Source organism: Desmodus rotundus, chromosome 5, assembly GCF_022682495.2.
Source record: "Desmodus rotundus isolate HL8 chromosome 5, HLdesRot8A.1, whole genome shotgun sequence".
NCBI classification, from domain to species: Eukaryota; Metazoa; Chordata; class Mammalia; order Chiroptera; family Phyllostomidae; genus Desmodus; species Desmodus rotundus.
In genome coordinates this window covers 41,580,669-41,602,105 of record NC_071391.1, presented here as the reverse complement: position 1 = coordinate 41,602,105, position 21,437 = coordinate 41,580,669, and the positions used below count along the sequence as shown (strand labels likewise).

At 45.9% G+C, this 21,437-nt stretch overlaps 1 protein-coding gene across 8 annotated transcripts in view; it reads left to right on the top strand.

The window, feature by feature from the left end:
• The window catches only part of PPFIBP2 (PPFIA binding protein 2), a 130,347-nt gene that overhangs the window by 64,750 nt on the left and 44,160 nt on the right, over positions 1–21,437 (top strand). For 6 of the 8 annotated variants that reach the window (XM_045194000.3, XM_024559086.4, XM_045194004.3 and 3 more), the window contains 3 exons: positions 4,652–4,738; positions 9,021–9,134; positions 20,258–20,389. In XM_045194000.3, coding sequence (XP_045049935.1) covers positions 4,652–4,738; positions 9,021–9,134; positions 20,258–20,389 — 333 coding nt within the window. Of the gene's footprint in view, positions 1–4,651; positions 4,739–8,684; positions 8,885–9,020; positions 9,135–15,514; positions 16,943–20,257; positions 20,390–21,437 lie in introns of those variants that run through there. The other 2 variants (XM_024559090.4, XM_045194005.3) reach the window with 2 other exon arrangements.

Genomic DNA, 21,437 nt, shown 5'->3' with positions numbered 1-21,437 from the left:
CTGGCAGAGGCAGGTCCTGCACCTGGGGATTCTGCATGGCCCCCCGCCATGGCAGCAAGCACACATGCCATCCAGAACTCTGCAGAGACCTAACATGGCTCTCCCTTGGCCACGCTCCATGGAGGGGCCAGCCAGGAGTGAGCAAGCACCCTGGAATCTGACTAGCCACGAGAGGCAGAGGGGATGGCTCTGAGGAGGCTGCAGGGGGTGACTCGGCTGGAAAGCTCATGTTTCACCTAAGTTTGACCCGACTTCTGGATTGTAACAAATAATAATGCAAGTTTTATGATTGTTCATTACTAGCTATTGATACCCTCAATGTGGCTCGTTATAAGCCTGTGTAGTAGTTACAGTATGTAGTAAAATGCTTATAAAGGGGAAATTGTGGCCACATAGATATGACTCAAAACACAGGCATCTTTTCAGGGACAGTGGAGAAGCGAACACGTCCCCGCTGTCCGCACCGCAGGCAGTCCCCGTGCTCTTAGCTGCCCGTGGGCCGGACGTTGTCCCTGAGGCCGCATTTTGTTCTTTCCAGCCAGAGCTACTTTGGGAGGTTTTCCTTTGGGTTGTTTGTGCAGATCTTTGCAGTTACTTCACAGGCGTCTCCATCAGAAATGCCGCCTCTTCTTGCACAGAAAGAGTTAATTAAAACTGTCAGCACAAGGGATGAACTGCTTCTAATGCTCCTTTGGTCTTTGGGCTTAAACAAAGACATTTAGATGATTTCCGTATGTCCACTGTCACTCAGAAACTGTTTATATTACGCAGAGGAAACATTAGAGTATCCTGCTACAGAGAGCATTCTGCACTGTTATTCCCACGTCTAGTGAGCTAAAGGACCCTCTCTGTCGCTCTGTGAGGTAAAATTTTCTCTATTTAAAGGATGGGGCATCTGAATTGGGGTGACCTACCTGAGATCACACATGGGTAGAGCATTTCTTTCTGCTCTTGTTGTGCAGAGAAGACTTAACCCCAACCTTCCCCACCACTGATGCCCATGGGCCTGTTGAATCTTGTACCATTCCCTGTCTGACCCCGTCATTTCCCTGTCTTGTTCTACACAGGAAGTAAGAATAGAGGCCAACAGGTGGTGGATGGCCATCCATTCCACACACAAAGGAGACTGGGCGTCTTTCTTTTATCCCATGCATCCCACACAGACACGCCCTGTGCCACAAAGTAGGTCCCCGTTAGCCCTTGATGACTATCCCGATTTTAACAATAGTTGGCTCAGAACTGACGCCATCTTCAAAATTGCCAGATCAAGCAAACAAGCAACAGTAGTCAGAATTCTTTTATCATTTATTACTATATCCCAATAGCAGGAACTCTTTCTTGTTAGTCTGTTTCCAAAGGAGTAAATAGAAGTCAGTTGATTGATCAGTTGCCCTTTGAGATAAATACATTAACCTGCACTTTTGGTTGCAAGTAACAGAAACTCAGTTTGAACCAGTACAGGCCAAGAAGGAACTAACAGGGAGGGCGGGGACACCTCTGCCTTTAGACAGCAGGAACCAGGGAGGAGAACGCAGCCACCCTCTGTCTTTTCTTGGCTTTCATTCGTTTCTATGCATGTTGGCTTCCTAGCGGACTCCTGCAAACCTGCTTCCTCCACAGGGGAGAGGCGTGGCCATTGACAACCTCAGGGCCTTCTAGCCCCACCACTGCCATTTTCTGATCCCAAGTATAAGAATTCCAAGGAAGGATTCTAACCAGCCAAGCTTGGAGCAGGTGATTGGCAGATGAGGATTATCTCTGAAAAGATGACAGTCCTCACTTCTGCCATGTGGTCCCAGTCAAGGTGATGATCCCAGCCTATTCTGGGCAGACAGACAATAGATTTCATTAAAGAAGGGCTCAGAAGCATGCTGTCTGTGTTGGTCTTCTCCATTCCCTTTCTTTAGCAAAGGAGAAATTGACTCATCTGAGCTTCGCTGCAACTAATGGTAAGGCTTCTTTTGGGGGCCTTAGACATCCTCTGATAATCTCATCTCTAATTAAAATGCAGCGCTTCCCAAGATATGGAAACACACTTTATTTCTTGAGTCTGCTAGCATCCAGGCCTCAGTACAGGAGGAACTCACTCAGAATAAACTTCTTTTACACTCACCCATGGGAAGGGTGGGGGCTGGACTCAGTTCCAGTTAGGCTCATGTCCTTGCGTAGCCCAAACTGCCCTTTACATGGAGGCTCTGCCCGTGCTGGAACTATGTCGATCAGTCCTACCCTTCCTGGGATGACACAGTCCACCCCCAATCCTCTCACTGCTCTCCTAATCACCAAGGCTGGTTCGCCACCACAGTCAACTCCCTGACCCCCAACCAGAGGATACCCTGTGCAGCTGCTATAGCAACCTGAAGCCTCTCCTTTCCAGATGGCTTAGGAAATAGCCCCACCTTACACTGTTGACTGCTGAAGCTGTACATTAGGCCTGCCTCGTCCTAGTGGCGATAGCGTTTTGGGTTTCTAGAAACACACCCATGATCTGTACGTGTCGAGGCACTGTGCTGTCTGTTCCTGAGGACTCTCAGCAACATCACTCTTAAGGCCTGGGGAAAACCTTGATCTGATAGTCCTGGGCTATGCTTTATATTTGCCTTCAACCAAACTGGGTTTTCGAGGCTGGATTCCTTGCATTCGAGATTTTACCCATCCTCTTGAGAGCAAAGTTTTGATGGAGGAAAGGGTGGTTTAGCTTCAACAATGTTGACTAGAGTTTCTGAGTCATTGACAGTATACATATGAGAAACGCCCTGCCCCGGTTCAGTGTTGTGATGCGAGGGAGGGAGGGTTTTCCACGGAGACATTCATTGTTCAACCGAGACGAGGGCACAGAAACCTCAGTCCGTTTTCCCCACCCCTGAAAATCACTACCCTGTGAGTTCTTTGACAGAAGCATTTAACCTGCTCTTAAGAATTCTTCTTCTCTCTTTTCTTGTAGGATTGTGAGGAAGTGTAGGTTATAATGATATCCTTAAATGCTAGTCAGGGAATTTGACCATGTGAGGACTGGAATATTGATTAATGTAACAACAATCAACTGCTATCAACACAAAGAAGCCAGTTGTGACTGTTAAGGCCCTTTGTCTGTGGTGTGAAAGAGCTTCTATGACAAGGAACAAGATGCAGACTGCAGAGAGGCTGGTAAAAGGCAGTGGTGTGGCAGTGGCCTTGGGTCCTGTCTAGCTTGTGCCTGGCACAGCCACCCTGGGAAATGGCCCCTGGGCTTCCCCTCCCACTGTGTCTTCAACAACCAGCCAGTGCTTCCTCCCAAGTGAGACTTCTGCCTTCAATGCGGAATGTGTGGTCTCTGTTTCTGTTCTAGGGCCAGGCCAGGCTCTGCCACCTGCCCTCACCTAGGTAGTGCACTGGGGAAGGGGTGGGACAAGGGAAGCAAGGAGGTTCCCTTTCTTAATGGGTGTTGGAAAGCCCATTTTGAAGGTTGCAATGTGGGGAAATGGGCTTAGGAGAAGGGAACCAGCGTGGGTCCCCTGTGCCCAGGTTCCTCTCTGACCCCTTCTTTTGCAATCATGACTTTCTTTGGGGGTAGAGGGTACCTTCCTCATGAACACTGGGCATTGATTCCTCTGGAGTAATATGATGGTCACTTTCCCATCTAACAGTAAGAGCAGCTTTTTCAGACTATCAAGCCCCTGGATGGCCTATGGTGGGCCTCTGGTTTCGGCCTTGCATTCAGCGTAGAGGAAGGGAGTGTTTGGTGGCGTTGGGCCAAGTCTCTTCCATTAGCAGCTACCTACCCTCCCTGCCTACAACCAGGTCAGCCACACCCTGAAATTGGCTGCAGCTCCAGTCTCTAGCTCAGGGCATCTTATAAGACTGCCTCTCCAAGGCCATTTCAAATCTTCTCCCTTTCATCTGTTTTCCATGGTTTCCGGCTACTTTCCATTTACTGTGTTTTCTCTCTGCTTAGCCCTATGAGATCCCTCTGGGTTATTTGGGTTCTTCTCAAGATGTCGCATCTTAGCTTGCTTCTCTCAGCTCTAGCTCTGTAGAAACACAATGTGCCAGCCTGGCTGCCAGAGACCATATCAGGCCATGGGCTTGGCCACTTCTGGAAGGAACGTGTGAGTAGATTAAGGACCTTGAAGTTGGCATCCCCTATCCTCTGTGCTCACTGTGATGGTCAGGATGGACGCCATGCTGTGAGGTATGCCTTGGCTCTGAAGAACCCTGGCGTGAGAGTTAAGAGATATGCAGATCTGTGCAGGAGTTGTTCCCACATAATTCCTCAGTGAATAGTACCATCTCCCTGGTCTCCTCAAAGAGCAGAACCATATTGCTGTTGGTGCTTCTGGCAGGCTGTGCCTCCAGCTAAACCAGACCCAACACATCCAGTCAAGTCAAGCACCGCTGGGTCTGCAGCTCCGCCGAGGCCTTCCTGGCCAAGGGTGAGGTCATCCAGCGGGTGGTTTTGCCAACTTTCAAAGCACCACTTATCAACAGCATCTGGTCATGTTCTCCTTGTAGTCGTTTTGAAATCCTGTGGTTTCGTGTTTAGGTGGGTGGTTTTGCACATATAATCAGTGAAACTGTCCACACAAATTGTATATTTCATTTGGAAGTTGGTAAGATGTTTTTCCCACATTTTAAGTACATTCTGTTTTGTTTTCCTTCTCTTTAATCCCAGGTAAATCACCACAGTGCTGCTAGTAATGAAACATACCAGGAACGCTTGGCACGTCTAGAAGGAGATAAGGAGTCCCTCATATTACAGGTGGGTCCTTTTTGGTGGGAATCAGCACGTCTATTACTTCCAACTCTGTAGCTGTCCTAAGTGGGAGAGACGTACAAGGATTTTCTCTGTTGGATTTATCTTGTTCTCAAAGTGTGTTTTTTTAGAAAGGCTTTTCCTGAAATAAAGCAGAAAGTAACTGAGGGCACAATTGAGCTCTGGGCTTGGCTTTGGGGGCTTTGAGTGTGTTCACTTATTTATCATGAACTGCCAAGCACCCATCTCTATACACTGGAAGCTCTGTGGCCGGGCTGATTAATGGAGCCTTGTCTTCTTGGAGCCCAGGAGTCTTGCAAGGATGATAAGCTGTGTCCTCATGTCACTAATAAAACAGAGCCATGAGTGATATGGGCCTAAGGGTGCATGTCGATGGGATCAGGCCCAAAGGATCAGGAGGTGGATCTAGACTTGCACATGGAGGCCTAGAGCTGGTAACATGAAATAATAAGCCTTTGATGACTCTCTGACTTCAAAGAGAGGAACTCTGAAATGTTTCATGGAGAAAGATAGTCAAAGGAATACTTTCAGTTTTGAAAACATGGCCATAAAGTTGAGCATTCCTACGAGAGGCCTATTGCTATGGCAAGAGCCCTTTGCTGTGTTAGTTGTCAAACTGAGTAAATTAAGCGTCAAGGTCTGGTATGCATTGATGATTTGGAGAATAACAAGATTAATATCCCAATCCTAGTTTTTAAAAAAGCTTGAAGGGCAGCAGACAAGACTAGTAGTGAATGGAAGAGGTGGCAGATAGGGTTCTGGAACCCTCCCCAGGTTGTGGGCTTTGGCCTAGAGCCCTGGAGTTAACACTACAGTTAAGAAGCCATAGTATGCTTTTGTTTTTTTCACTTTACCTTATTTCTTTTATTCAGTTTACTTCAATGTATGAATGTCAGAGTAACAAACAATTATTTTGGAAACTTTGGAAAATCAAAAAGAGTTTAACGTTTTGGCCTTTTGGCCTTTTTACCCCACCTTTTTTATCTTGTTCTATCCCTATCTTTAGTTTCTTACTATTTATTTATTTATTTATTTATTTATTTATTTATTTATTTATAGACAGAGGGAACAGCAGGAAGAAAGGGAGGGAGAAAAACGTCAATGTGTGGTTGCCTCTTGAGCATCCCCTACTGGAGACCAGGCATGTGCCCTGGTCGGAAATGGAACCCACAACCCTTTGGTTCACAGGCCAGTGCGCAGTCCTCTAAGCCACACTGGCCAGGGTGTCCTACCCCTATCTTAAATAAGTTAGCTCAAACCAATTATACAGTTACATAATTTTTGCATCCTAATTTGTTTTTTTTTCTCCACATCATTGATTTTGTTCATTAAAAATACTTGAGTGCTAACAACTTGGCGGACACTTGTTTTAGGTGCTGGGGATACAGCAATGAAGAAGACAGACTAAGTCAGTCCCTCTTCTCCAACTTCCACTTGTGTATGTGTGTGTGTGTGTGGTATACACACAGTAAACCAATACGCAAAATGTGTCAGGTGGTGGTAAATACTACGGAGAAAAGTAGAACAGGGTAAGGATTGTGTAGTTAGGGAAGACCTCCCCTGACAGGTGGCACCTGAAGGAAGTTAGGGAGGGAGCCACTTGGGTGCCTGGAAAAGCCAGGCTGACGAAGTGGTGGGTCCAGCCTGAGCTAGCGACGAACAGGAAGGGGCCATGGGGCTGGAGTTGGTGACTTGCAAGGCAGCCTGGTGGGAACTGCCTTCAGAGAGGTAGCAGGGGCCGGGTTATATAGCACATTAGAGCACAGATATGTGTAATTTGAAACACCATCCCAATGACATGATTAATGAAAGAGTGTCCAGTGTAGAATTTTGCAACAAACACTATGAAATTACAAATGTTTGAAGCAGAAGCCTTCATGGCTGACATAACACATTCCTATGTAGGGAATTACATTTTAATAAAGAAGTCCTATTTGATAAGAAGTCTCTTTGATGTTCACTGGTTTCTTGGTTTTTTTTTTTAACTTCCAAATTCTTGAATAATCCTTATTTAAATAATTCCAACACAATTGGGAACCTGCTTATTGGAAAAGTCAGAAGTGGATCCTAGCGATTTCTGTTCTGCCAGGAGCTTTTGGACAGACTTTCAGAGTTGCTCTTAGTGGTCAACCCTGTTTGCAGTAGCCCCGTGGAGTCAGTGAGACAAACCCTCCGCGTGGCAAGGCCTCTTGCGTAAGTCGCACGGCAGCTCAGCCAGACTGAATTAATTGAAGCCCTTGGCCCAGAATGTTTTGCTGGGTTTACTTGTAGAAGAACAAGAGAAATCACACAGAACAAAATACTTTGTGTCCAGGATTAGCTAAAAACAAATAAAACCAAAATCATTTATATTTTCATTAGAATATAAGTTCTTAAGGCAAGGCTTTGCTTTTCTTTTTTCTTTTTTTTCACTTCTGTATCTCTCCCAGTGTCTAAAATTATGCCTAGCATGTAGTAAGGGCTCAAAAAATATTTGTTTTTATTACATAAAGGTCACATTCTAGGATCTTTCTATTTCTTGTCCCAGTTTTCTACATCTCTCCATTCATTATGCTTAGAGAGAGTATTCAGGTTCTTAAGGACCCTGCAACCCAGTGTATCTCGAGTCTTACCTGCAGCTGAGCTATAAGCTATAGGATGCTACAGACCACATATTATTCCTCTGGGTACCACGAGCGCATGGCCGCAAGGCCCAAGGTGTGATGCAGACCATGTGTGTTAATACTTATAATAAGATTAACCATAACATATCCTTCCCAAACAGAAACTCTGGAACCCAGGGATCAAAGGCCACCTCCTGGAATCCTACCCTTTTGAAAGTAGCATTAGTCATTGAAAAGGCCAGACTGCTGATTGTGTTGGGCAATAAAAATTAAAAAACAAACAAAGGTTTGTGTTTAAGGTTGGCCCAGTTGACAGAAGGTGCCCGTTTTGGGATTATAATTAAAATGTTAGCACACCATGCCTCCACTCCAGGAATATGTTTCAATAATTCATTCATCAGTTGAGAACATACAAATGGAAAGCTTAATGTAGCCATATTAATTTAGATTAGGTCTTCTGTAAGGGGAGCTTTATAATTCATAAAGTTTATTTAAACACTAGTGAATTCACGTTAACTCTTTCATACTCCAGCTCTTATTCCTTTATAGACCTAAAAAATCATTCAAGATGCCCTGGCTGGTGTGGTTCAGTGGATTGAGTGTTGGCCTGCGAACCAAAGGGTCAGTAGTTCAATTCCCAGTCAGGGAACCGGTTGTAGGCCAGGTCCCCAGTAGGGGGTGTGTGAGAGGCAACCACACATTGATGTTTCTCTCCCTCTCTTTCTCCCTCCCTTCCCCTCTCTCTAAAAATAAATAAGTGAAATCTTAAAAAAAATTCATGACAGTCTATTATATATGTAAATGGCAATAACTGAGCCACTGGTGAAAAACCAAGAGTCTAAAGGATCCCAGTTTATCAGAGACTAATTTCTTTATTTTGGGGAGGTCACCCATTCAATTTCTTCACCTTCCTGCTCTGAGGCAACTTTAATTCAGAAAAAGAAAAAGGAAAAGGAAATAGAGTGGGCAGTTTGCTAATAGAGTGGGCTATGAAAATTTTTTCAGTGTATATTTGGGGTATAATTTAAATAATTTATTAAAAATGTATTTTTCTAAATTAATTCCAATAAATATTCTCAATGTTTCCCCCCCGCCACTGTGTGTGCAATGTGGCTTGTGTATGTTTATGACTTAGAGTCGCGTTTTGGCCTGTGAAGCACAAAAACCTTTCTGGAGCCAAGTTTTGTCAGTGCTAGTACATGCCCTTTACGTCCCACATTCCTTAATTGCTTCAGAACACTCCCCTGATAGGTGAGCAGCCTCACACCCTTATGAGAGAGGTGAGGTCATTGGCTAGTCTCCCCACAGCTTGGATTGCTCCTCCACGTGGGGTGGCAGAAGCCCTGGCAAGCCAGCCGAGATATGCCTTGAGGTTGGGGCTGCCCGAGTGAGCTCTAGAAGAGGAATAAGAGCAAGAGTTCAGCCCAGAGGCAGCTCTCACGGCTGCTGGGTGTTTTCTCTTGAGAGTGTCAAGAGAAGGAAACGTGACCAACGTTATTTGAGGCAGTGGCTGAGACTCCCTGGCAAGGTAAGAAAACAACTGGCATTTCCTTCATGCGGGACACTTCCCCCACCTACCGCCCTTCAGTGGTGTGTGGCTTCATGGCTCTGCCCCCTGGGGAGCCAGTCCTGCTCCTTCACCATTGCTTTATTTCCCCGGTCAGGTGAGTGTCCTCACAGACCAAGTGGAAGCCCAAGGAGAGAAGATTCGGGACCTGGAAGTGTGTCTCGAAGGACACCAGGTGAAACTCAATGCTGCCGAAGAGATGCTTCAACAGGTAAGGGCAGCTGGGGCTGAAGGCCCTTGGGTTCCATCAGAGCTCATGTGTTAAAGCCCCTTTCTGTGTCAGGGTAACAGCTCTTCCTTTCCTGTCCGTCCTGGCGCTAGGATTGGCCACTCAGTATAGTGTGTTGATTCAGCAGGTGAAAGCAGCCTGAACATTGAAAGCTGTAAGGGTGGGGTGGGGGGGGCTGGCCTGCATGAATAACCTGTTGGGCTGGTTAGACAGATTCCCAAGCAGCACTTTCTCCAGGCCTGGTTCAGTGAAGGAGCTCTCTGCCGGCAATGTCACCAGCATAATATCACGTGAACTGCAGCTTGACTGCAGGTGGCATCTGGGGTTTTAGAAAATCAGTCAGTTAGCTTATTTGGTGCCCCTTTTCCACTCATTCTTCCCCCTCTCACTCTGTGTAGTCTTCTTTCCTGAAAGTTATTACATAAATAATATTTTAATACAATTTCATACATGTTTAAATGAAAAAAAGTTGACTGCTAGTCAAATAAATAAATCTGTTAAATCTGTTCTTATTTTCTTTTGGTCCATCTCGTTATGTATACATATAATTTGTAAAGGTCTATTCATACCAGATATACAATTATTCCTCAGATTTTTATATGCTTCACATCATAGAGTTTTGCCCATTTTTATATTTGCTGTATGGTTGTCTTTACTATCACTTATCAATATTTTTTTGAACGAAAGTATAATTAATTGACTCTTCTACTCTTGAACAGTTTTAACTTGTTATAAGTTAAGAGCTACCATTTTTAGGAAGGATACTGAATTTTTATCAAAAGTCTTTTCAGGTCCTGGCTAGTTGTGGCTCAGTGGATTGAGTGCCAGCCTGCGAACCAAAAGGTCACTGATTCAATTCCCAGTCAGGGCACAGGTCTGGGTTGCTGGCAGGGTCCCCAGTCGGGGGCATGCGAGAGGCAACTGATCCATCTATGTGTCTCTTGCACATCGATGTTTCTCTCCCTCTCTTTCCTGCTCCCTTTCCATCCCTCTAAGAATAAATAAAATTTTTAAAAAGTCTTTTCAGAATCTGTTGAGAAGGTAATTAGAAATTTTATTTTATGAAATTTATCAATATATTTAATTAATATGCTTTTTAACGTGCATCCTTCTTGCATTTTCAGTTATCTTGAAAAGTAAACCATGACCGAAGCTTATGTGTGTATGTGTTGTAGCTCCTGGTATAGTGCTGGCTCGTAAAAGGGGCTCACCAATTATTTAAAGAATGAAAGTCCATTTCTTCAAATGAGGGGGTTTGATTAGATAACCACTTGTAGTCTTTCCCCCAAAGCTCTCACAGTTTCTCATTGCTGTAATCAGCATAAAAATAAAATTGTTTTGTAATGAACACAGGCTTTGAATCTGACCTTTGGTCTTAAGATAAATCTCTTAGTTCCTAGGTTTCTGTTAGCTTTGTTTGTGTTTGGTGAAAAACATTTCTTTAAAAGTCAATATTTGTATGCAGATGGCTTTATAAAAACTAGTTCCTACAGCTGGGGGCTGTTACTAGTTTTTTATTTTTTTCGTTGATGATTAGTAAGTTAACACATTCCTGACTCCATTTGATTGTCTGTTTAAATTGCATGGCATTTCTCTTGCTATTCCCTGAGTAGCAAGAGGAGTTGTCTTTCTTTGTTTTTATATTTATTTTTAAGAGTTTTGAATCTTTCTTTTGAAAACCCAGGGAAGAAAATAGGCTGATAGAAAAATCTCAAAGAGCAGAAAAGCTTTTTCACAAAGAGTGATAGAAGCGTAGGACAACCCACTAGATTGTATTTTTAAGGCTGCACAGGGTGTGGTTTTGGGGTGGGGATGAGAGGAAGATGATGGGGTGTTGTAAAAAAAAAAAAAAAGACAAAAAGAACGTTTGGATGTGGAAGGGAACAGGTCATAACATTGTCAGAAGGTGGGTGTTTCGGGAAGGCAGTGCCTGGCAAGTAGCCACGTGACTGGCTGACTGGCGGTCAGAGAATGGCTGCATTGTGGCTCCTGACTTCTCCGAGCAGCCTTCCTAACTGCTCTTCCGGGACTGCCCCACACCCTCTCTACGGCGCTGCTTCTGAGCCCTGGTCAGAGTCTCTGTGCCCAGCCGTCACTCTGGTTCCCAGTGCCACCTGGGGGAGTCTGTCTTGTCCTCCTTGGACTGGATTTTAGACTTTTGAAACAAAAGTCTTAAGCTCAGTTACTCTTCCTGTATTATGTATCCTAAGCCTTCTTTCCTGTGTGCTATGGGTTTGGTAATAGGCATGTGGTTTGCCTCTACCGTAAAAGTACAGGTCCTGGCTAGGTATCTTTTGGTGTATGATAGCTCTTTTTAGCCACCTCTAGGATTTAAAGATCTTCCTGGACTTAGCCATAAGTTTGTACTCATAACTTTGATTGCATTCTTTCAGTCTTTCAAGGGTAAAATGAAAGGAGTATAAGATACTCCCTTCGTGGAAAATTCCATTCCGAGCTCACGTCATAAGACACATATGAGCCTCAGCTCCCATTGGTGTGTTTTCTGGACATGGTGGTGCCTGAGCTTGAGATCTTTGCGTTCCCTGCTCCAAACCCCAGACTGAATATGCTGTTGCACAGTTAATGCTTTCCTGAAGTCTGCTTGATGCTGTTTGAAAAGACACTTAATTCTTGCACCACAGCACTGATGTGATGCCGTCTGTAGCTTGTAGTACGTACCTGTGTCTTCTGAAAGGGTGACAGGCAGAGACTTGCCTCATTTGACTGTGTTATCCTGGACTGCAGGGCTCTTGGCCTCTGATGTTGGGAGCAACAATGACTCATGGCCTTGAGGCAGAGAATGGAGGCAAACAATTGCCTCTTTCTGCCAGCCCTCAGAAACCATTCCTGCCCTGAGCCAAGCCTGGCCTCCTTCTCAAAGGCCTGAGGAGCTCTGAACAGTCTCTTTGACCGTCACAGTGTGGGGCCTTCTGGCTGCCTGTTGACACTGCTTGGGTATGCTGCCCCGCACACTGAACGTGTCTTGTCTAAAGGAGGCAGCGGCTACTCAACTCTAGCTGACTGTGCCTGTAGGCCCCTGTTGCCAGATAGTCCCATTTTTCACAAGAAGCTGGAAATCCAGATTTAAAGATAAGTTTCTGTTTTAAAAACATTGGTGACTAATTAAAATGAAATAAAAATACTGTTTGCACCACATGATATGTACCATCAGGCTGAACCTGGCCCATAGACCTCTAACCTACAACCTCTGCCCTAGACTTTGCCCCCTCCACTGGCTGGAATAGGACTTGGGGAACCGAAGGAAACCCAGCCCAACCAGCATAGCCCAAACCCTATGCTTACATGGGCTCCAAAACCCCACTGACCTCTCCCTTCCCACATCTGTTCTCCTGACCAAAGTCAGCCTCCCTCCAGGAGCCCAAGAGGAAAGAAGGGAGTTCCCCACCCAACTCACGAGCCACGTGCCCCTCAGCCCAGCCCAGTCCAGCCCAGCCAGACCTGGCCCAGCCTGGCCCGGCCTGGCCCAGCCCTGCCCCTGCTAAGTACTGATCTCTCAGTCCCCATCTGTTTTCTTTTAAGCATTAACCCATCCAGCCTCCAGAAATCAGAAAAAGAGAACATGAAGACCTTGTGGTTAGATGGGTAAACCAGGACCAAAGAGAATTAGCACAGGGGCCAGTCCACATGGGCAACACATGGACACAATTTAGAGCAAACTACTCCTTGTGTGCAGCCCAACACAGTTTGGGAAGGGGGCAGCTACAGCATCTCTTGGGACTGCCTAGGAAGCACCTACTCAGCTACTGCCTTGGACTCACTGAGCATGTCTGGATTTCTCAGGGAACCTTCCCCATTAGCAAGAGGCATTTCCCAAAATTGTACAATTGGATCTTCCTATAATTGTACAATCGAGGGGCCACAGCCTGAATCAGTTTTCACAGGTCTGGGATGGTCTGGGTACGGAGCTCACAGGGCTGAGCCAAGCTTGCCCTCTCTTCCTTAAGCAGGCCAAGGCCTTGTCCAGCTACATCTCTGAGTGCTGCACTCTGGGCGGTGCTCAAAGTAGCACCCTGGGAATATAAGCATACGCCAGTGCCCTCCTCCTCGTGACGGGCTCAGCTGGCAACAAAACCTCTGTGTTGCAGGGAGCATCCCCCATGGTCTGTTGATGTATTTGAGGTCCCTGGTGTTTTTTTCTGAAGTGGCCTCATGGGTTGTCTAGGGGGATCCAGAAGGTTCTTGCACAGCAAGCTCCTCTACCTCCCATCATGGACCCTTCTCCAGTGGAAGGAAAGTGGTGCTAGTCACTAGGTAAGAGATTTTATACAAAGCCAGCAGCACTTTCCAGAGACTGGCCATTTATGATGGAATCAATGTCAAGAGCAGAAATGAAATTCACTGCCAAAAAGAAGATAGGGAAGTCAAGTGGAGAAGCAGAAAGGAAGCAGACCTCCTTGTGAGGACATAGCCCAGCCTTTGGGAAACCTGAAGGCCCCCAGGCTCTATTTCAGTCCTCTTGCCTGACCCAGAGCTCCAGGCACCCGGCAATCTCATTGTTTTGCTGCCTTTGTGGTGAAGTGTGGAGAGTGACAAACTTAGTGAACTTGGAGTCAGTAGACTTGACTTCCCGTAGAGTTACCACTTGCTATTAATCTGGGAAAGTCAAGGCACCTGCGTTCTTCTTTACAGAGAATGGGGATGACAATGTGGACTGGACGTTGCCCGCCTTTGCACCGTAGTACAGCTATTCTAGTTTTGTTAGAACTACACACCGGCAGTCAGTGTGGGTCGTGATACTAAGCAGAGACACGTGGCCTAAGACACAGGCCCAGTCCCTGTCCTTGAGGGGACAGTGCACTCAGACCTATGAACTCAACAAAGCCTCAGCAGCCCCTGGCTGATAAATTTCCTGAAAACACCTTTAAAGGGGTATTTCCAACTCAAAAAGAATATTTGACAGAGCTGTGGACATGGTCCTGTGGGAGCACAAATCTGTCTGAGGAGGCGAGACACTTGAGTAAGGAGTGAAGAAAACAGGGTTTGCCAGTTAGTCCTTAAACCCCCTGGGAGATTTATGAGGCAGAAGCAACCACTTTCCTCAAGTGTCTTATGTGGTGTTTGATCTGCAGGCCAGCATGAAGTAGGTGCTTTGCAACTTTTTAGAGATAAGGGAACTGAGGTTCAGAGAGATGGTTTCAGGAGTGGGGACTGAGTCTGCACTCAAACTCAGGTTGACTACAAGCACCTCTCTGCCCCGTGTAGTTCATGAAAGAGGCTTCCCGGCAAGGTCTGGGCCTCTTGCTTCAAAGGGCAAAGGACACATTTTCCCTTTCATGTCATTCCATGGCCTGTCCTTTCATTCTGGTTTCAGATTGCCAGTCTGGCTCCAGTCCTCCATCATTGGTCAGTAACTCCCTGGGTCATGTTCCACACTTAAAGATGGAAGTAATTGCTTCAAGCTGTAGCCCTTTAAGGAGAGAATAAGTTGAAAGGCAAATTCTTTTTATCAGCTCTAGTCTGAAACTGAGCTCTGGAAACAGGAAATGACGATTTGCTCTGGGATGTAAACTTTTATTTTTGCCTCCAAGAAAGGAGATAGATTTCTCTTTCTGGAAGGAATTACTGGTACTGGTGAAGTGAGACGGGTGAGTGATAATTTTGTTCACTGGTTTTTCCTAAAGTTTCATTACCCACTTTCATGGCATTTCATACTAAGGAAAACCAAACACTCGCCTCCCATACTAACCCCTCCTCATCCCTTGCCCTCACTCATTTACACAGGTTGAAACAATTGAAAGAATTGGGAGAGCAGAAGCCAGGGCTGCATATGAAACCTGTGCCCCTCGTCTCTAGTCCCTGCCTCCCCTCCTCTCGCCTCCCCATGCATTATGGCTGCTGCTTGATTCCAAGAGATTCCCAGCAGGTCCTAACCCTGCAGGTCTGAGCAGGGGCCAAGCCTTACCTTGGTTCTCCAGACAAGCAGGCTGGATCCAGAGATAGATAATTCCAGTCTTGGGGTTTGAGAACTAAGGGCTCAAGACTGCTTTTCTTAAGGGGTACGAGAAGCCAGCAAAGGAGATGGAAAAGAAAAAAACAAAGGTCATAAAAACCAAAAGGAAGGACGGAGTGGTAAGGAGTAGCTTACACTGATGAGTGGATGAGGGGCAAGTCAGTTGGAGGCTGAGAAGTGTAAGTTATATCGGAAAGTTTGGACTTTTCTGTGCCCTACCTGGTGAGGGCGGAAGCCAGCTTGTAGGCATGCAGGCATCTTACTGAGAAGTGACAGGAAGATGAGGAAGAAGAGGCACCAGGGATGGATTATTCTTTCTAGAGCTTGGGGAGGGCAAGAGATGGAGAGAGACAGCATTCATACATGCCATGCACACAGAGCATGCACTTGCCTAATGAGAGCTCACAGGAGTTGGCAGTGGGTGCTCGAGGGGAAGGCCAGGTTGTGAGGGAAAGTTCTTTCAAATATCAGAAATTTGATCATGTTTATAGCCTGAGGGATATAAGCTGATGGGGAGAGAGATTAAATGCCTGTCTGGAGTGGATGATTAATGGTCCTACCCTGGAGCAGCACAGACTTCCTGGGAACTCCCTCAAAGGCAGCACAGAGGTGAAGGAAAGCCTAGGACCATGTGAGTGGGCATCATTCTGAGTTACCCTCTAGGAAAAGCAGGACCAGAACTCAGAGAACAAAGCCAAATGCCACTGGTTAACCAGGGAAGTAGCCTGGCATTTCATCAAGTTGTTTGAGGATGGCGTGAAGAGTCTAGAGACCAAGAAGTGGTCAGCAGCAGGAAGGTGGGTCAGATGGGGTGATTCAGGAGCAAACTCTGCCGTCACTGTGTTTTTAACATGTGCCTTGTATGTGCAACCTGGAAACTTCCTGAGCTAGAGAACAGTTCTTCAAGTGAAAGAGCCTGACTTAGAAGTTGCTTACATGTGGTTCTTTCAGACTAACCTTGGAAAGAAGGTGTGGGCTGGCTTTCTCTAACACGGATTTAAGATATACAAATGAAAGACGATTTGGGGAAACTTTGAAATAGAAAGGATGTAAGTTCAATGAATGATCAGGTGATTAAAAAAAGTCTTTTCAGTAACCCTGAGAGGTTATTTGAGGAGAAGAGGGGGATAGGACGGAGTTCAGGGGAGAATGGGGAAGATTTGGAATGATCTCTGAAAGGAACCAGCCAGAGATGAATACAGATTTTGCCAGGCAGTGTTGGAAGATCAGCTGTAATTAGAATAAAATTTGTATGGAAACCCATTGGCATCATTAAGTGACTTTTTACCAGCAATTCTCAGGCAAACATAGATAAAAGGCTTTGAGGTTTGGCATGGCCCAGGCTCTGGTAACCGAATGCATTTCAGGTCTAGGGGCCTCCGGGATGAGCTGGATGAGGAGTTTTCTGCTGCCGGGAGGATATAATTGAAATGACTAACCTCAAAGGTAAAGAGAGGATAAGGAGGCAAATATTGCTTAAAGGAAGTTGATACTCTAGGAAAATAGAGAGTTGTTAAGTAACTAGCAGCCACCAAGGAAGAAATGAAAGATTATCCAAATGAGTAAACGGGGCAGTTGAAAGGTCAGAGGATTGTGGCCAGACGAGAGGATTTCTGAGTTGAAGGTTTTAGAAGCAGAGCAAACACATTCTGGACAGAGACGAGGGCCAGGGTGTTGCCATCCTGCTGAGAGGCTGGAACAAGGTGCACGAAAAGCCCGTTGGTGCCGAAGTCAAGAAATGTGAAGCCAGAGTGGATGTTAAAAGGAAGGCAAACAAGGACGTCAAAGCTACTGAGGAGAGGGAATGTGCCCAAAGCAGGTAAACTATGGATCAAAAGGCAAAAGCCTCAGTGAAAATGGGCAGCTATGTTGGGTTCTAGGTATTCGGGGAGAATGTGATATTATTGAACGCACGGCCGTAGAAGAGGAGGGCAGACGTAGACCATTACTAGGGACAAATAGTGGTCTGGGAGTGGTCTTCCAACAGGGAGAAAGGTGTGCTGGAAGCTGGGCTGTTGAAGCAGAGTGGTCTTCACTTGAGATGACTAGGGAGGTGTGTGGTGTTGTGCAGGCGTCAGGACTTCGGGTTACGAAGGAGCAGCCGAGAGTATAGGGTAGTCAAATGCTATGAAGACACGTGTGACAGAAGTGGCAGTGCAGAGTAGTGGCTGGAGGCCATGCCGAGCCTGGAGGTGGGGAATGGAGCTGGACTGGGGAAAGCCGGCGGAAGGCTGGTTTTGAGTTCAGGGCATTGAACGGTATTTATTAATGACGAAGACAATGGGTGATGATAACGAAAGGGTAGAGGTCATGGTAACAGATGTAAGCTGGGAGAGAGTAAATGCAACGTTTGTTATCAGTGGAGTATATGAAATTAAGCAGCCCCAGGTTCCTAATGAAAACTTTGGAGTGTCCAACTGGAACGTCTGCTTGGAACGTTAGTGTGACCCATTAGGGCACGGGCATGACCAATCAGAATGGCTATTGGGACTTGAGTGAAACCAATTAAAATATTATCCCTGTCAGCTGGAACATTGGTGTGACCAATGACAGCCCGGCAGCTAAAACAGCTAGTGGGATTTTGGCAATGATGGGAGCAGATGAGAATCTTATCTTTCTGGAGAGATACATTCTGAGGCTTTTTTGAATCCCACCAAGCCGGTGGCTTGAAGGCTGGTTAGTGGACAAAGTGCATGAATATCCTTACGATAGTCAAGCACTCAACAGGGGCTGTGTTCCTAACTGTCATACCCCTAGGCCTTGGCATCTGGTAGATATTTAAAAACGTATTTGTTGAAAAAAAATGATTGAAGTCTCATGGAAGAATATTTTCTGTTCTCAGCACTCCAAAGAAATGTTGTTATCTCACGGACCTTGATTTGTAAAACTGCTCCTTTTCACCTTTGCGTCAGTGTCTGGGAAGCTCACACGCACATTATAGTCCGTCTCCCGCTGTGTGTTGAACTTTAATGTAGGACTTTGATACCAACAGCAGCTCTGGCTTCTACTTCTTTTCCTATCTGCTTTAGTTTTTATGATTTATTCTCTAACTTGAATTATCTATTGTGCAAACTGCCTCAAATAAGTTTTGGAATAAGCAGGCTGATGAAAGGCCAGAGAGGTAAACAGGGTTATGAGGTGGGGGAGGCCGACAGGAAGGTGGGGACGAGGGAGAAGGAGGTAGGAGTGAGTGAGTAGGTGGTGTGGGGGAGATTATGTCTGAAGTTACTTGACCCTAAGATGCCGTCATCTTCACCCAGAGAAGACCTGTTCAGGGACTTTTATGTTCTTCATAGCCTTAACACCAAGCCCTAGTAAAGGGAATGTACGTAACAAAATCTTGCCAGTTTGAGTGGGCATTTCCTGGGCTCAGTGAATATTTGTGGATTGCCTTTTTTTCAGCATGTATTTTTTATTTCCCTTAAAATTCTTGGACTCCTTCTTCTGTTTAGAAAACAACGATACATTAGGCAGAAATAAGTTTGTTTTGGAGTCAACAGACGTTGGTTTAAAAACTAACTCTGCTGTTGATTGGCGTGTCCTTGGCCAAGGTAGATCAGTCTCTAGTCCTGTTTCCTCATCTGTGAAGTTGGGAAAATAATGTTCACTGCTAAGTCCCTGGGCAGGTTTATTGAGAGGATGTATGTGAAGTACCCAGCAGTGTCGGCACAGAGGAGACACTCAGTGAGTTCACGCCCCGCCTCCCAGTTACGGAGGACGTGCTTCTCTGGCTGATGGCTCATGACCACGTCTCCCCCAGTTCTAGCGTGGCTGTGCTGCTGTCTGCCCTATGGGCCCTCTTTAGGTCTGTCTGGCCCAGGAAGAGTCAGCCTTCTTAGCCCAGGTCTCGGTGAGCTTATTTTTTTGATTTGACTTCTAAATACTTATCAACTTGGATTAGCAGATGGACAGTTTGTAGCCTGGCTTTCTGAGGTCCTGAGGGCCTTTGGCCAGGGAATTGTGTATTCCAAGTTCAAATCTGTCCTGTGTGGTTTGGTTTGTGATCTGAGGGCAGTTCAGAATACGTAAAATCACAGCTGCTGGGTCAGAACGGTGTTGAGATCGCCATTCCCCGCCCAGGGTTGGGCTGTGCGGGGTGCTGCAGAGCACTTGGACCGCGGCAGGGTAGTGTGTGTGTCTTTGACGTCGGCGCATTTGGCCCTCTGCTCTCCTAGTTGCCATGCTGTGTTTTCCTCGCTAGGACCTGTGTATTCGATGTCTACCGTATGCTAGGATTTTGGACCACGTGGAACATTGCTTTTTTCCCATAGAGAAATGTGTTGCCCCTGGACTTTGGGAAATGCTCCTGTTTGTAGAAGTTTTTTATAATTCCTAGTAGTTCTGAACAGGTGTTTTGCCTATCACCTTTGTTTTTTGCCTTATTTACACTTACTAAGTATATGTATTAGTGGCAAGTTGTCTACTACTGTTCTACTGATGGCAGGACTGGTAATAACCTCCCAGTGGGAGTCCTTACAATAAGGAAATCTTCTTACTTACATCCCATAGTTGCCAAACTCTAACATGGGGACAGCCCAGAGAAGATCATCTCACATAATAAGATTCCGATGAGATTATTCAGTAAATACTCATTGAATATCCATTGTACTTTATGCTCCAGCTCCCTTCGAGGTTCCTGGCAGTGAGTTCTCACAATGAGATGTGTTAAAGGCTGTGCTGGAGGCTGACTGAGCTCGGGAGGTGATAGGGAAATTTTGGTTTTGAAAAATATATTACCAAATCTTGTTTTTTATTTGTTTAAGAAGAGACGGATCTGATGCTTTGCCTTAAAATTAGAGATGAAGAAATGTAGTACTTTGAGAGAACACATTCATTTTTTTTCTACTTGGAAATAATGAATAATGGTTTCTCTGGGCAAATGTAGTGTTTTTTTGAAAAAAAAGTTTAGATCACATGTCTGTCATAGCACAGTGAGTACTGGCAGGCGCTGTGCTGTCCCCAAATGACTGATTATCATCCCAGGCCCATCCCTGGTAGGCCTGTGGCTTACAGGCAGCAGTCTGGACTCTGTTGCCCAGCACACCACCGAGAGATTGCCATACGTGCTTATGGAGCTGGAGTTGTCCTTGTTGCCATGGGGGTGTATGATTCTGAGATCTGGTTTTGCTTGCAGGAGCTGCTAAGTCGCACATCTCTTGAGACTCAGAAGCTCGATCTGATGACTGAAGTGTCTGAGCTGAAGCTCAAGCTGGTTGGCATGGAGAAGGAGCAGAGAGAACAGGAGGAGAAGCAGAGAAAAGCAGAGGTGAGTGTGATACACTAAATTCCAGGGGGACCCGTAGTGTCTTAAGCTGAGACCAGGGGAAGGAATTCTAATGGAGACTCAGACCATCTGGTCAATCCCAAGCCTGGCTGCTGCTGGCCGCCAGAAACATCTATGCACTAGAGATGCAGTGATCTGTTAATACCAAGTTATCAGATTTTGCTGCAGCTGCAGATTTCAGCAATGCCCAAACCACCCAATTTTGGCTCTAAGGCTTTGCCCTCCCTCCAGCTGCTGACAGGGATGAAAAGGGATGCAGTAGTGAGGGAAGGATCAGACAAGATGTGAAGGGACACAGATATCTTCTGTGAAAGCCACGGTAATGACCAGGTACTGTGATGAAGTTGGCTGGCTAATGGGCCCCAGTCACTATATCCACGGAATCTGATGTGCATTTCACTAGCCCAGATGGAGCCCTTAGACCACAGGTGGCAAACACAAGGCCCAGATTCAATCACAAGAATCCGGCCCTCCACCTTGTTTTATCCGGCCCAGCACCTTGTTTCTACCCAGCAGCAGCGCCGAGTTCCCTGCCCGTAGTTAAGGAGCAGTTACACTTATACAGTCCTAAAATTACATTCAGCCCTTTGAAGGCGACTGCGAGGCTGATGTGGCCCCGGTGGAAATGACTTTGACACCCCTGCCCTACATTATGTGCAGTGTTTCTTTTCTCCTGCGGGATCACAGGGGTGAGCCCATGCACAGGCCTCTCCTAGAGAATGTTTTCCCGTTTTGTTGTATTTTAATTTCCAGGCTCAATATGCCCCTGGCTAACATGCTAGACTGCTTTTTCTTTCTTTCTTTCTTTTTGGAATAAACATTTAGAGACTTTCAGGCTCAGAGCAACTTTATTTCGGAGAGAACAGCCTGTGTGAACACTAGATAACCATCTCCTGTGTGGCTCTACCTACAAGTCCCTGTACTCTCACCTGGAAACGTGAGATGTAGAGGGAAGATAGGCTTTAGGTTCAGAAACACGTTGGCTCAATTACTGGCCTACCTGCTTAAGAGCTTTATGAACATCAACAAG